The 16,355-nt window shown below is 39.4% G+C and overlaps 1 protein-coding gene across 8 annotated transcripts in view; it reads left to right on the top strand.

The window, feature by feature from the left end:
• The first annotated feature begins 473 nt into the window (after positions 1-473).
• Positions 474-16,355, top strand: part of FAM120A (family with sequence similarity 120A) — a 151,709-nt gene continuing 135,827 nt past the window's right edge. For 2 of the 8 annotated variants that reach the window (XM_031956883.1, XM_031956829.1), the window contains exon 1: positions 484-1,301. In XM_031956883.1, the coding sequence (XP_031812743.1) occupies positions 828-1,301 (474 nt within the window). In that variant the 5' untranslated portion in view covers positions 484-827. Of the gene's footprint in view, positions 1,302-1,913; positions 2,042-16,355 lie in introns of those variants that run through there. The other 6 variants (XM_031956849.1, XM_031956838.1, XM_031956878.1 and 3 more) reach the window with 5 other exon arrangements.

The raw sequence follows: 16,355 nt of genomic DNA, 5'->3' as shown, positions 1-16,355 counted from the left end.
CACCACCCTCCTCCTCCTCCTTTCCTCCTCCTCCTCCTCCTCTCCTCTCCTCCTCCTCCTCTTCCTCCTCCTCTCCTCTCCTCCTCCTCCGCCCTCGCCCCCTCCCTCCCTCTGGCAGCGGCAGAAGCAGCAGCAGCGGGAGGAGCAGCAGCAGCAGCGGCAGCAGTAACAGCAGCAGCAGCAGCACCACCACCACCACCACCACCACCACCAGCAGCAGCAGCAGCGGCGGCGGCGGCAGATCCCTCCCCAGCCATGGCCCTGTGAGGCAGTAGCACATGGCGGCCGCAGCAGCCATGAGCGCCCCCCCGACTCATACTACTCCCCCCTAGACACCGCCGCCTGCCCGGCTCAGCCCCCGACGACCCACCAGCCACCCCCCCCCCCCCCCCCCCCCCCCCCCCCCCCCCCCCCCCCCCCGCCCCCCCCCCCCCCCCCCCCCCCCCCCCCCCCCCCGCGCCCCCCCCCCCCCCTCATCCTCCCCCGCCCCATTTACCAGCCGCCCCCGCCGCCGCCACCACCGGAGACCGAAGGGGGGAGCTCCCGGGGAGGGAGGGAGGGAGGGAAGGAAGGGGACGGACACCAGCCAGTCCAGCCGAGCCGCCGCCGCTGCCGCTGCCGCTGCCGCCCGCCGGGCTGAGGGAGAGGAGCGGGCGAGGGGAGGGGGAAGGGCAGCCTCCGCCAGGGACCTCCGCCCGCCGCCGCCGCCGCCGCCGCTGCTGCCGCCGCCACCGGCCGGCCTGCTAACTTCACCTCATCGCTGCCGCCGCCTCTCCTGCTCCCGCTCCCACTCCTCCTCCCGCGCCGCCGCCGCCGCCGCCGCCGCCATGGGAGTCCAGGGCTTCCAGGATTACATCGAGAAACACTGCCCGAGCGCTGTGGTCCCGGTGGAGCTGCAGAAGCTGGCCCGGGGCAGCCTGGTGGGCGGCGGCCGCCAGCGGCCCCCCCAGACCCCGTTGCGCCTCCTCATCGACGCGGACAACTGCCTGCACCGTCTCTACGGCGGCTTCTACACGGACTGGGTGAGCGGCGGCCAGTGGAACCACATGCTGGGCTACCTGGCGGCCCTGGCCAAGGCCTGCTTCAACGGCAACATCGAGCTCTTCGTCTTCTTCAACGGGGCCCTGGAGAAGGCCCGGCTGCACGAGTGGGTGAAGCGCCAGGGCAACGAGCGCCAGACGGCCCAGCAGATCGTCAGCCACGTCCAGAACAAGGGGACCCCGCCGCCCAAGGTCTGGTTCCTGCCGCCCGTCTGCATGGCCCACTGCATCCGACTGGCCCTCATCCGCTTCCACATCAAGGTAAGGGCCCCCCGCCCCGGGGGGGCCCCTTCCCTGCCCCCACGCCCGCCCCTCCCCCATGCCTGGCACCAGCGCCCCCTCCGGCTAGGCTCCGGGCACCCCCACCCCGCCTCGCTCCCCTGGCATCACAGCGCCCCCTCCTCTCCCCGGGCATCTGTGCTCCATTGGCTCGCTTCGCCTCTCCCTTGCCAGGCTCCCCCTTCTTCCTTGGCATCCGAGCGCCCCCTCTCAACTCCCCTGGCATCGCCCCCGCCCTGGCCGTGCCATCGACGCTGGCTCAGTGGCACCCACCCAATCTGAGAGGGAACCCCTGCTCTCGGAACGGGAGAAAGATTTAATTGGCCCGAACGCCCGGGGCGGGACTGGGGGGGGGTGTCTCCCGGGCTCCCCGGAGTTGAGCTGGTGGGGTTTGGGAAATCGCACCCCTTTTCCTCCTTTCCGGATCCGCAAAATGTCGTCCGAAATCGGAGATGCTGGGGACTGAGAGAGGGAGAGGAGACGGTGCCCTGGGGACGGGGATTGGGACCGAAAGTTTGCTGCGCTGGGCCTCTGGGGAGAGGAGGCCGTGAGCCGGGCCCCCGGGGCAGTGCGAGCCCGGGGCGTGGGGACCAGAAGGGAGGGCGCCTCCTGGAGAGAGTCCTGGAGCGCCCGGGCCTCCCGGGCCGCCTCCCTCCTTCGGGGGCCTTTCCCCCCTCGCCTCGCAAATTAGGGCTTTCTCTCTGCAACTTTCGCTTTTCCTGGTGATTATATTGAATTTTCAGTCGGACTTTTTATATCCAGGATTTGGGGAGGTTTGGGTGGACTTGGTAAAAATAGCTTCGGAGCGAAATAGAATGCATTTCGGTGACATCAATGCGAATAAATCTCTTCTCCCCCTCCCCCCCCGCCCCCCTGGCTGTGTGTGTGTGTGTGTGTGTGTGTGTGTGTGTGTGTGTGTGTGTGTGTGGAACCCTTTTCACCTGGGGTCGAGTTCTGTAGTAGTTACTTTTCTAATAGCAACAGGTTCTACGTTGAAGAATAAAGAAAAGGCTTACCAAAGCCGTAGTATAAAAGCTAAAATTACATTTAATCTGGAAAAATGGCTCACTAAATTGACCGATCCTGGGGGCAAAAAAAAGGTAATTGTAGAACTCTCAAAAAGATCCCAGATCCCAGAATCTCATCGCTAAATTTAACGTTTTTTCTATTCAGAATAAATTTTTAAGCCCAGATTTATCTTGTCGAATATTGAGAAGTTGTGAATCATTCGATAATTGAGTTAGTCTTGTCAGTGTGTGGCACATACGTGAGAGTTTGCAGGCGAAACTAGAAAGTTATTTCATGCTCGCTCGGAAAGGACTGTGGGAAGCAAAGGCTGAAGGGAGACGTAGGTAGGGATGTGTCGAACCTTCCCCGGTCTAGCCCAGGCCCTGTGGCGTGACCTTCGGGGCTGGGCGCTGAGCAGGGCTCGGAGGCGATCCGCCTAATCACCGCGCTCGGCCCCCCGAAGCTCTCCCGGGAGCCGGGCGGCCAGTTTTGTGGGGGGGGGGGGGGGGGGGGGGGGGGGGGGGGGGGGGGGGGGGGGGGGGCTTTTTATAAGGGGACACGAGCCCCCCCCCCTCTCGGTTTGTTTGGGCAGTGCGTCCGAGGCCGCTCTGAGGTTCATTCGCAGCTCGGCCGCCAACGTCGCGGCCATTCTTCTGTGTCCGCCTGAAACTGAACTTGAAGTCTGAGGGATCTTTCACTACTAAGAGTAAGCGCTTCCATAAAATCCAAGGAGAGTTCAGACTAAAATGATAGCGGAAGTCCCACCTCCAGTCATAATGCTATTGGCGAACATGTTTTTGAGTCTGTGGGTCGATGCATCCTGAGAAGTGATTGGCTCAAGGGAATAGGAAATGTACAGTGTATCCCTGCTGTTCATAAGTTACTTTGAGAGGGAAGAGCTGCTTGTTTGAGTGTCTGAATTTGAGGTTGAGGCTTCATGTGACGGCAGTCAAGGCAGTAGGTCAGATGTTACCATTATGCCAGAAGAAAATATAAACTTATCAAAACATGCTTTTAAATTGGTTATTATTTTAGAATGTTATTTAGCAACTTTTACTTTGATGTAAAATCCCTTTCCTCATCTTTACTTGGGAAAGCCATTGACATTTTTCATGAGAGTGATTTTTGGAAAGTAACACTTAAATGTTTCACAGATATTGTAAAGAAATACTATTGATAAGCTTTAACACTAAAAATCTTTATTAATTATGCAGATAAACAGAGTAACTGATCACTTATCTAGGAATCCCATCCGTCTGAAACAAAGCTGATAAAAGACTTTTAAGTAGTCAAAAGGGCCCTTCAGTGGAGTGATCATGGCTTTGATTTCATAGAAGAACCTCTCAATCTCTTACCCAGATCCTATTTATTTTTCTTATCCATTGTATCTAGTAGAAGGTAAGCTCCTTGAGGACAGTGATTTTCAAAACTGACTTTATATCTAGCACCTGGCACAGCACTATTCAAAGGTAAGAGGTATTTAATAAGATTTATTATCTGATTTTCCAGATCTCAATAAAGCTCAGCTCAAAATCCCCCTTCTTCATGTAATGCATTTCCTTATGCTTCTAACTTCTAGTGCTTTTTCCAGTTACTTTGGCTGTAATTTATTTTTAACCCCTTCTTAATGTCTGCTCCTGGAAGGGTGTGAACTGTTTGCTCAATGTGGCATATAACTACTAAATATGTACTGATTGGTATTAGGAGAATCTGACATTATGTATATACCCATAGTTTCCTCCCACCCCTTCAAAGATAGCAAAGTCTCTTCTATGGAGAGAAGCTTGGTCATTATAATTGCTTAGCATTCAATTTTTTGTTTAAGAAGAAAAGAAAGTATGTAACACATTTTAGAGAGATTTCCACTAAAATTGTTGTTATTGTTGTTGTTTTTAACATATTCTGGCATTTAAAAATAAATTTTATTATTTTGGAAAATGTATTTAGATTAAATGTAGATTAATTCTTTCCCCAAGGAAGCCAGATATGGCATTGGATCCAGTGACTGGAGTTATGAAGAATTGAATTCAGATTTGGGCCTGGATCCCTTCTAGCTGTGTGACCTTGGCCAAGTCACTTAAACTCTGTCTGCTTCAGTATAATGGAGATAAAAATAGTACCTACATCTAAGGGTTTTTGTGAAAATAAAAAGAGATAATATTTGTAAAGCACTTTGCAAATCTTAAAACTCTGTAAAATACTATTTCTTACTGTAAATAAGGCCTTAGCAAAATAAAAATGTGCTAGTTTATGGACTCAAATGTAAGACTTAAAGGTTTGGGGTGTTGTTGGTTTTTTTCCTTAAAACTGTTCAAGTTTTGAGTATCCATCTATACTGACCATGCCCTTGACTCCTCTTAGACTTGACCAGGACCCCTGTAGCATCCATGTAGAATACCCATGGCCCCCCCTTTTTTTTTTGGTTTGTTTCTGAGGTTCTCCTTGGATCTAAAAATCTAGGGTTAAGATATAATTCAAAAAACTGACAGTGTCAGGAAGATTCCAGATGCAGTATTAGAGGCTGTGGAAGATACAAAGTGAGTGGAACAAACTTGTTCCCTGCTTTCATGGAAACTGCAGACTAATGGGAAATAAGACATGCAAACAAATAAGCCAACACAAAAAAAGTTTAATAATAAATTTCGAAGTGAAGTGAAGTGAAAGATAGCTTAGTTCCCCACTGAAAGTAGCCAGAGGAAAATGTCTCAACCTAGCTGCCCTCACTTTAAAGTACGCAAGATTTCTAGCAAGGTTGGTTGAACTTACAGAACTCCATAAATCAGAAGTTCTCACAAGAGGGTGCCGAACATGACATTACTGGAAGATAATTTTCTCTGTGGTACCAGATTTCCTTCCCTCCTCCCCCATTTATTTGTGACTTTAAACAAGTCAGCTGATTGCTCCGGCCTTTGGTTTCCTCCCCTGACTTCTTAGCTCTAATAACAGAGATGCAAAAACTTAGATGTGAAGTACCAGTTCTGTTCTGCCTTTTTTGAATTTTTTGGGGGGAGCTCCCACTGTACTTTTTTGGGCCTGATGTCCTTATCATTAAATGACGGAGTGGATTAGATTTTGTCTTAAGGTCCCCTCCAGCTCCAAGTACTATAGTTTTATGAGGAATTGAAAGTCACCAACTATTTCTATATACACTATTAAAAAGCCCAATCTGAATTTGGCTTTAGTTAGTATCATAGAAAATGCTCCCAATGCCTTGAGCTTCTTAATAACCTATGAAACTTGAATAGCTTGTTTTTTTTTTTTTTAGGCACTTGGGTATTAAGTTATCTTGAAATCCTCTTGTATAAATGCTGTCTTCAGGGTACATGCTTCCAAACCTAATTTGTAGACAAGACACTTTTAAAGTGTAATAATTTCAAACTTTATATTGAATTTATATTGCATATAAGTAACATGTATGTTTTGTGTTTTTAAGTCAAAAGATATGAGATTGTATGAACTAATGGTGAAAATACTACATATTACTTTTGTTTTGATATGACTTTACTAGCAAAAGTTCATTATTAAACAATACCATTCCTTTTGATACTTTTAGAACATAGGGAATTGGTGGTTCTAGAATTGATTGAGCCTATTCTTCGACATCTGAGTAAACAGAAGTTTACTTTTTTTAGTAACTTTTCTTAAGTGAATTACATGAACCATTTAAAGCTATATTTATATTAAAATTGTCATTTAAAATTTTGAGCATCTATAGTCATTGAAAATGAGTTACATTTTTCAGTCTAAAGTAATTTGACCTCATTTTATACTTGCTACTACGTTCAGTTACTTACAGGATCAGAATAAATTCTTTGCTTAAATTTGATTTTTTTTCCCTTAGGATTGGAACTCTGTAAAAACATTGTTGATATAAGTTTAAAAAATGTATATTAGGAAATAAATTTGTATTTTTGTTGATTCTTTTTTTTTCCCCGAAGTGTTTAGTAAACAAAATTTAGGAAGAATGGAGCAGGTTTTGATGATTAATCTTTGTAAGCCTATCAGAAACATTTTTATGAAACCTAGGTTCCTGTTTATTCATGTTTTCTCTTTTTTAAAATATTTTTTCAGTTACATGTAAAGACAATTTAAAAATTTTTGACAATTTATTTTAATGGTACAAAAACTTTTGTACTCACCAAAAATATTAATAATATCTTTAATGATAATAATGTAACTTATTTAAAAAGTTTTTTGTTTTTAACACTTTGTGATAAATCAATGCAAAGATGGTTCCATGTATTTCAATTCGTGATTTTAGTAGCTATCATCCCACAAAAATATGATTTACAATGATTCCTAAATTAACAAAGAAGTGTATTATTTGCTTGAACTTACTAAATAAATCATGGTACTTTTTTATATTTTGAGAATTTTTTTTTTGCTACTAAATTTTTTATAATAGTTTTTTTCCCCAAAAATACATGCAAAAATAGTTTTCAACAAATTCACTCTTGCAAAATCTTATGTTCCAAATTTTTCTTCCTCCCTTTCCCCCATCCCTCTTCCTCAGACAGCAAATAATCTAGTATGGGTTAAACATGTGTACTTCTTCCAAATATATTTCCACATTTATCATTCTATCCAAGAAAAATTAGATCAAAAAGGAAAAAGAGGAAGAAAAAAAAAGAGCAAGCAAACAACAACAACAAAATGGTGAAAATACTATGTTGTGAGCCACATTCATTCTCCACAGTACTTTTTCTTGATGCAGATGGCTCTCTCCATCACGTCTATTGGAATTGGCTTCTTGTTGCTATGTACAGTGTGTTTTTGGTTTTTGCTCACTTCATTTAGCATCAGTTCATGAAAATCTCCAGGCAGAACAATAATATTCTATAGCATTCATATACCATAACTAATTCAGCTGTTCTCCAACTGATGGGTATTCACCCAGTTCCCAGTTGCTGCTACAGTTTTGCACATGTAGGTCCTTTTCCCTTTTTAAATGATCTCTTTGAGACAAGCCCAGTAGAGGCACTGCTGGATCAAAGGATACGCACAGTTTGTTTTTTTTTAATTGAAGATTAACAACATTGACCCTTGATAAACCTTGTATTCCAATTTTTTTTCCCTTTCCCCACCCCCTCTCCTAGATAGTATGTAATCCAATATATGTTGAACATGATAAAAATGTTAGATCCAAAATATGCATATATATATATATATATATATATATATATATACTTGCTACACAGTTTGATGGCCTTTTGGGCATAGTTGCTCTCCAGCAATTGCTCCTCCAGTTGCTCTTCAGAGTGGTTTGGATTAGTTAATAGCTCCACCAACAATGTATTAGTGTCCCAGTTTTCCTATATCTCCTCCAACATTTATCATTATCTTATAAACACAATTTTTAACTTTTTTTTTTTAAGATTTTGAATTCCAAATTCTCTCCCTTTTTCCTTTCACTCTTCCTAGGGAAAATTTATGCTATTTTATATTGGTTATAAAAGCGTGCAAGTATGTTTTCATAATAGTTCTGTTGTGAAAGAAGACAGACCAAAAACATGAAAGAAATAGTGAAAGTGAAAAATAGTATGCTTTAATCTATATTCAGACTCCCACTAATTCTTTCTCCTGAGGGAAGAAGGCATTTTTCATCTTGAGTCCTTTGGAATTGTCTGAGATCATTGTATTATTGAAAACAGCAAAGTCATTCACAGTTGTTCCTTCTACAGTATTGCTATTACTATGTACAATGTTCTCCTCATTCTTCTTACTTCACTTTGCATCAATTCATGTAAATCTTTCTAGGCATTTTTGAAATCATCCTGCTCATCGTTTCTTACAGCACAGTAGCATTTAGCATTCTATCACAATTGTGATACCACAGCTTGTTCAGCCATTTCTCAGTTGATGGGCATCCCCTCAATTTCTAATTCTTTGCTATCACAAAAGAACTAGTATATAAATATTTTTGTACAAATAGATCCTTTTGCTTTTTAAAACAATCTTTTTGGGATACAGACTTAGTCGTTGTATTTCTAGAGCAAAGGATTTGCAAATTTGATATATCCTTTGGGGCATAGTTTCAAATTATTCTCCAGAATAGTTGGTTTTGTTCTCAAACTCCACCACCAGTATTGTAGTATCCCAATTTTCCCACATTTATTCCAACAATTATCATTTTCCTTTTCTATCACACTAGTTGATTTAAGGTGATACCTTGGAGTTGTTTTAATTTGCATTTCTCTATAATCAGTAGTGATTTGGAGCATTTTTTTTCACATGACTATAGATAGATAGTTTTGATTTCTTCTGAAAACTGCCTGTTTATATGCTTTGGTCATTTCATTTCTTCTTGAGAATTTCATTCAGTTCTCCTTGAGAAATGAGGCTTTTATCCGAGACATTTGTTGTAATTCCTACTTATGTTCTTCAAAATTACATAAATATTTTAGTTTCTCTGAGAACTCACTGCCCACAATTTAAGAAATTTTAAGAATTTGACTTTAGCTAAACCTATTTACAATGTATATATCACAGGAACTTGTAAGTGGCATTCATTGCTGAGGCGGTTGTATTATTCTCCCCCCCCCCCCCCCCCCCCCCCCCCCCCCCCCCCCCCCCCCACCCACCCCCGTTAACACTTCAATGCTTCAGTTTCTCAATCTGTAAAATGAGAAAGTTGAATGACATTAACTTTATTGGAACAATATAATTCCAAAGGATCCATTAAATATCAACTCTTGCTCTTTATGACATAAAAGTGACATGATGTCTAATCTTTTTCTTAGTCAAGTGCAAGCTGGTCCTATCAAACTAGAGAGTGTGTTCTGTTGTGGGATTGTATCTGTTGAGAGGGCAACACCAGAGCATTTAGAAAGACTCCAGTCATGAAAATGATTGGTAAAGAGTAGAGAGGTTCTGTTCAGTGTTAGTAGCTGTACTCATGAGAAGATCTTTAATATATATATATATATTTTTTTTTAATGATTTTTTTTTCAATTATATGTAAAGATGGTTTTCAACTTTCAGTTTTGAAAGATTTTGAGTTCTACATGAGAAATTTTTTGAAGAATTAGGATCATATAGTAAATAAGGACAGATATTCTAGGAAGACAGTCAAGAAAACATAGGATAAGGAGAAGCAATGAGATGTAGTATGTTCAACCTTTGGTATTATACTTTGTGCAGTTGTAAACAAGAGTTATTTAACCTCTTAGTATCCCAAGTAACTCTTAAAAAAAAAAGTCCTATATTTTATTTTTACTGCTGCAGAGTCCTGCTTACCCATTTTAATCAATTTCCAGTGAACAAACATTTTGGAAAATTAATCTGGCCTTCCAAGTACTCTCCATGGAGGGTAAAAACAAAAAGAAAAAAATAATTGTGCTTAATAGATAGTTATATAGTCTAAGTTTTGACAAAACCAATTTTCACATTAACTATGTCCAAAATTCATCATCTTTCAATCAGTAACTTGTTTCATCTTCATTCTTTTGAATTTCTAATTTACCATTGCTTTGATTAGCATTTTTAACTCTTTCAAAGTTGTTTTCCTCTACATTCTTTTATTGTATAAATTGTTCTACTTCTATTCACTTTATTATGCATCATTTCATAGAGATCTTATCCCAATGCCCTCTGCAACTGATCATTTCTTTTTTTTTTTTAATATTTTTAAAAAATAAATATTAGTTTTTAACATTATAAGATTTGGATTTCCTTTTTTTCCCTCCTCACTCCCCAAGACAACAGTCAGTCTGATATAGGTTATATATGTACAGTCATATTATTTCTACATTAGTTATGTTGTGAAAGAAGAATCAGAATAAAAGGGAAAATCATGAAAAAGAAAAAACAACCAAAAAAGTAGAAATAATATGCTTTTATCTGAGTTCAGATTGAATAATGTTATTTCTCCAGATGTGGATAGCATTTCTAATCATGAGAGTTTTAATTTACGTCTTAAGTGTTAGATCCTGGTATTTCTGAGAAATGCAAGGTTTATCTAAGTTTGATCATTTTTTCTTATGGTATAGTAACATTTTCATTACAGTAACAGTTCATTACATGAACATACCACAGGTTTTTATTGTTGTTTTGTTTTTTTGCCATTCTCCAATAGAAGATACACTTTTAGTTTCCAATTTTTTGGATACCATGAAAAGAGCTGCTCTGAATGTTTTTAATACATCTAGATCCCCTTCCTCTTTCCTTTGGGTATAGATGTTATAGCAGTATAGTTGGGTCAAAGGGTATGCTTAATTAGGTCACTTTCTAGTTACAGTTCTAAATTGCTTTCTGCTGGACAACTTCATTGATTCCCTAATGAACTAGCGTACCTGTTTTCCCACAGTCCGTCTACCATTTGTCATTTTCCTCTTTTCTAATCTGACAGGTGTAAAGATAAAACCTTAATGTTGTTTTAATTTAAATTTCTTTAATTATTAGTGGGTTAGAGAATTTTTCCATATGATTGTTAATAAATTAAGGGGTTTTTTCCTTTGAAAACTTTTTTGTTCTTTTGAATACTTTGATCTTTTATTTATTGGGCAATAGCTTTTATTCATTTGTGTTTGAATTAATTTCTTACATATCTTGAATATGACAGAGAAATTTGCAGCAAATTTTTTCTCCCAGTAATTCTAATACTTAGTAATAATCTTCTGTAATGACCTCATTCTCCCAGATGAGGAAACTAAGATCCAGAGAGTTTGGCACTTATCTAGAGTAATATGGGAAATAAATTGGAAAGCTAGAACATGAACTCATGTCTTTAGATGACAAATGAGTTAATATATGTAAACAGCTTTCCAAATTGTATAGTGCTAAATAAATGCTACCATCACCACCACCATTTTTCCCCCCAATGTCCCGGACTGCTTCTGCTATGGTTTTTCTTTCAAAAAATGCTGGATTTATGGCATTTTCAATTATTTGTTTAGTTTTGCTTTCTTCCTCTCTTTCCCCTCAGTATTGTTATTTAAAAAAAGTCTATGCTCTTATTTAAATTAAGATGCATAAAAATTGTTCCTGTAAAATTGCGTATTTGTCAAGAATTACTAATGTTTTTGTTTTTAATAAAATATTCAAGAATATTTTAGTTAAAACATTTGTATTGACACAATACAATTCTGTATTTTCATAGATATGTTTATAGTTAAAATTCATGTCACTTGTCTCTGTATTGTGATGTTTCTGTTTATTCACTTCCATGTTCTGTAGTATAGCACATTATTGAACTAAATTCTGTCATGCACATGATAAATTGACCATGAAGCAAATAAAAAACCCTAAATATTTGTGACTGAAGATTAGTTTAAAAGTTATGATATCACTCATAATTAAGACTTGTGATTTCAGTGTTGTTTTGCCTTCAGACCAACTATAAACTAATTTCAAATAAATTGCAGTCGCAGTGAAATTTATCCATAAGATATTTTGTCATTGTCCACTACAACTAATTTTCATGAATAGGAAGCATCTTCTCTATTTGGGGCACTGTTTTATTTTTTGAGGATTCAGAAACAGATGGGAAGAATTGCTGCTGTCAGCATCAGTGCTTTGCTTCAGAGAATCGATCTGACAATGGCACATCCTAGACTTTAGATAGATCTGGAGAGTCTATGTAGTCCCACCATCAGAGACAAAGTGAGGCAGGAGTCTTACTCTGGATCTTGTATTCTACCATCTCTACTTCAGACTAGGTATTTCCAGGTACCATCCAGGTACCATTCCTAGAACACTGATTTAAACTTAAATTTAAAAATTTAAACTCTGTGAGTTAGGATGATGATTGTTACTTAGAAATGCAGGACTTTGGGATCCATAATTACATATGTTGGCGATGTGGTCTTAGAATTAATAAAATTATTTAATAATATATTTGAAGTATAGGTGACACAGGGAATAAAGCATTAATTTGGAAATTAGAAAGAATCCTCATTACAGTCCTCAGAGGTGGGTACTTTTATTATTCACATTTTACAGAAGAGGAAATTGAAATTTAGAGAGCTTAAGTGACTGGCCCAGGGTCCTTCAGTTAGTGTCTGAAATAAGTTTGAACCAGGTCACCCTGATTCCAGATCTGGGATTATGTTTTAACACCTAACTGCCTCTGTTAAATTTGAGATCTTTGTAAAAGACGATTTATGTCCCTTTTTTACTTAATGTACCAAATTAAGTATAGTACTCAACATGACTAGTAAAATTTTCTTATAATTTTAATATTATTATATTTAATTATTAATTAAAACTAATAATTAATATTTAATATTAAAAATGGTTTTTTGTTTTAATTTCATTTGTTCAGTTGTATCTGACTTTTCATGACCCCATCGACCACATAGCATGCCAGGACTGTCCATGGGGTTTTCTTGACAAACGCTGCAGTGCTTTGCTATTTCTTTCTCCAGTGGTTTAAGGAAAAGGTTTACTTGCGCCAGGGTCATATAGCTTTTAAGTGTCTGAGGCCAGATTTGATCCCAGGTCTTTAACTTTATTACTAAAGTAATATTAGTTTTTGAGGAATAAATATGAAGAGAGGCTTCTTTGATTATGAACTTTGCCCTGCAGAGAAGGTGTGTTTCACATTTAAACATATTACTAATACATGCCATGACATATATAAATTGATGTTTTTCTATCTTACTATGAAATCTTCCTCCTAATTAAGATTCACTTTTTATATGTTCACATTGAGAGGGGGAGGACAAGAACTGCACTGGAAATTGGTTGTCAGTTATTAGTACCTACTTAAGAGTGAGTAATCTCTGTTAGCCATTTATCTCCTTTTAGAAATAGGATTATAGGTCAAAGCCTGAATTTTTGTATAGAATAATGGAGGTTTATTTGTATTTAATGTAGAGTTAGGCCTTCTGCATATCTAAAGGGGGTGCGTTCTGTTAGTCCCTAAATTTGGTACAGCATTACTGAAAATAAAAACATATGCATAGGTATAAGAACAGTCTTTACAACGACCCCATTGTATGGTGAGACTTTAAGATAGTATAAAAATACAGTCCCTCTTTTTACACAGCTTACATGTATTTGAATGAATTTTCCCTAATCTGTGCTAGTCAGCAGTCACACTAACTGGCTGTAAATGTGAGTTACTTCAAGATAGGGACTATATTTGCCTTCTTTCTTTGTATCCCTGGTGCTTAACTCAATGCCTGGTAAAATAATCAGCACTTATGAAGTACTTGTTGACTGACTACTGGAGTGTTTTTCTTTTGGAGGGTTGAAAGTTCTAAATTTAGTTTAGGTTCTAGTTATTTTTAAGCATTGGTCACTAATTATGTTTACAAAGTTCTTAAGGGGGTATTTGATAATCTTCTGTAAGGTCTGGATCCTGTGAAGAGGTAGAAGCTTCTTTCTTATATCATGTTCCCAAAAGTGAGGAGGTTGAGCCACAGATGTTATCCCATCCCATCCCATCTCATCTAGTGTGGGGCAGAGGAAAAAGGAGGAAGAAGAAGAGGAATTGGTGAATTCTTGCTCAGGGTTATTGAGGGGACTTTTGGTCAGTGTGATGATAGTAACAGAGAGATCTGTTATCTGTTCAAGACATGTATCTGCTACATAACAGGGAACTTTAAAAGACTTACTTGAAAGTGATTTTTGTGGACACAAATGACACATTGAGAAGAAAATTAAAAAGTATCGACAGTGATTTGTCTTGAGCAAGAAACTTAGACCACAGAGGCACAGGTTTTTTTTCTCCCTTTTTGTCCTCGGCGAAAGAAAGGGATGAAGAGAAGAAAAATTATTTTGGGAAGTAAACAGCTGCTTATCCGAGAGTAGGATTTGGATTTCTGGCTCAAATTTTACAATACATTGTTGACAGATTTCCTGGCCATAGAGAGTTTACATTTAACAAAGGTCAGTAAAGAATGTTATTGTCAGGTGTTAAACTAAAATACTCTCATATGGGGGAGTGAAAAGACTGCCTTGGCCTATCCCTCATAGTTTTAGATGTTAAGAATAGTTACAGAGAAATTACAGGAAGCAGAATTAACTGGAATGTCGATGACTTCACAGAAGACAAAATCCAAGAAAAGTGCCCTCGAGTATATAACAAGTATCCACAGTTTAGGGAACAAATGGAAGGAAGTAGAGGATGTATACCACAAGAGGGCACATTTGACTGAGCACATATCATTGAGGCTTGGTGGAATGATTCCTATGATTGGACTATGATTCTGGATGAGTACATTTTAATTACAAGAAACAGGATAGGTAAAAGAGAGTAGGTAGCATGCATGTTGAGAAGATAAATTCAAGTTAGGAAGTCCAAGTGCCAGAGGGACCAACAAGAGAAAAGAGTTGAGGGAAGGTCAAGTGGAAGTAGAGGAACAGAAATGACTTTATCATTGATTGGTATACTCTGCAGACTCTTTGATCTAAAAGGGAAATTAAATGATTTTGAGAGACAGAGCACAAGTCTGGCCCAGAGGTATAATGTAGAGAATTTTAATGATCTAAATCTTTGGAGCAAGCTCTCTTTCTTCCTTATGCCACACTTTCTCTCAAACTCCCATGTCCTTCCACCTGTCCCCTATCTCAGTGAAGAACAAAAGAGAAGGTGACTTTTCTTAGTAACAATTTCATCCTCTAAAGGTGAAGGAACTAACAAGGAAAATTTTATTTTGGACCTGATTCTCACTATTAAGAGGCACAGGTTCTAGGGTATAAATAATGAGTGTGTGTGTGTGTGTGTGTGTGTGTGTGTGATAATTCCATCATAAAGTTTGTACTAGAAAAAGAGGAAAGTTAGGTATAGTCACATAGTTTGATATAGCACTGATAAGTCAGTCATTGAGCATTAAGTTCTTACTATATGCCAGGCACCTTATTAAGTACTGGGAATACCAGTATAAGCAAAAATATAGTCTCTGCTCTCAAAGAACTTACATTTTAATAGAGAAAGACAACACATAAAGGAATTTGAAGAGTTTAATGGGTAGAGAAGATCCTCTTAAGTGGACATGATAAAATGCAGTCAGAAATAGATCCAGGAGAACAATTCAAGTTGACTGGGAATCCTTCCTCAAAAGAGAGATTTCCAGAGGAATTCATCATTGGAAAAAGAATTTCATAGGAGTGGAGAATGTACTAGAGTGAGTGGATCACAGGGGACTAAAAGAACTTCCAAGAGAAGGCACTTAGGAATGGGTGCAAAGTCCAAAGAGTTAGGATACCTGGGAGAGGAGAATAAAGTGATACTTGATTTTGGGAAAGTATGATTCTCTTAAATCAAATGATTCAGAAGTCATCTGAGAAGGAATTGGAAATGCTCAAGAATGAAATTCTAAAAATACAAGAGGAAACAATTACATTGTGGAAGAAAGTGGGATTTGCTCTTAGATTTTAATGTGGATACATAGGGAACTGACTTTCATAGATTTTAGAAAGAAATGTACAGGAGACGGAACCAAGGTGAGGTAATGATCAATATGAGCATGGCACAGTCATTTAAAAATGGTATCAGGCCAAATGATCTGGGGCTGACTGGAGGAACTAAGAGTAATATAAAGGGTGATTTGGTTTTTAACTCTTTGGGGAATTAAGAAGTGGGTCAGGAAATGATAAGATCTTTGCATTGAGTAGATAAGGTAATGAACTGCTCAGTTCTTTTATAAATCTCTACTTCTTTGCAAAGGAGAATGACTTTTATTTGGAGAATTTATAAAAATAATTAACAGAGAATTTCTGCCTAAAAAATTTAGTAGGAGGGCACCCAGCTGCTCTTGATGAATTAATTTGCCCCACCCAGAGAAACTGTGTATCTCAATTGTCTGGTTTTGAAAGATCTGACTGATGAAATGGTTGAGCTACTATAGGTGACACTTGCAAGGTCAAGGGAAATCAGATTGAAGAAGAATAGCCTAATTTTTAAAAATGGAATGAAAGTTCCTTAGACCAATGAGCTTGACAAAGAGTTATGATCTCATCAAGAAAAGATCCTATCAAATAGGCTTTCTTTTCTTTGGATAGGATTATTAAATTCACAGATGAAAGAATACTGTGACTATAATTTACCTTGATTTACAAACTGTTCTTGTGGAGAAAATATAG

The sequence above is a fragment of the Sarcophilus harrisii genome, chromosome 1 (assembly GCF_902635505.1).
Source record: "Sarcophilus harrisii chromosome 1, mSarHar1.11, whole genome shotgun sequence".
Classification (NCBI taxonomy): Eukaryota; Metazoa; Chordata; class Mammalia; order Dasyuromorphia; family Dasyuridae; genus Sarcophilus; species Sarcophilus harrisii.
This window is presented reverse-complemented; position numbering and strand designations above follow the sequence as displayed.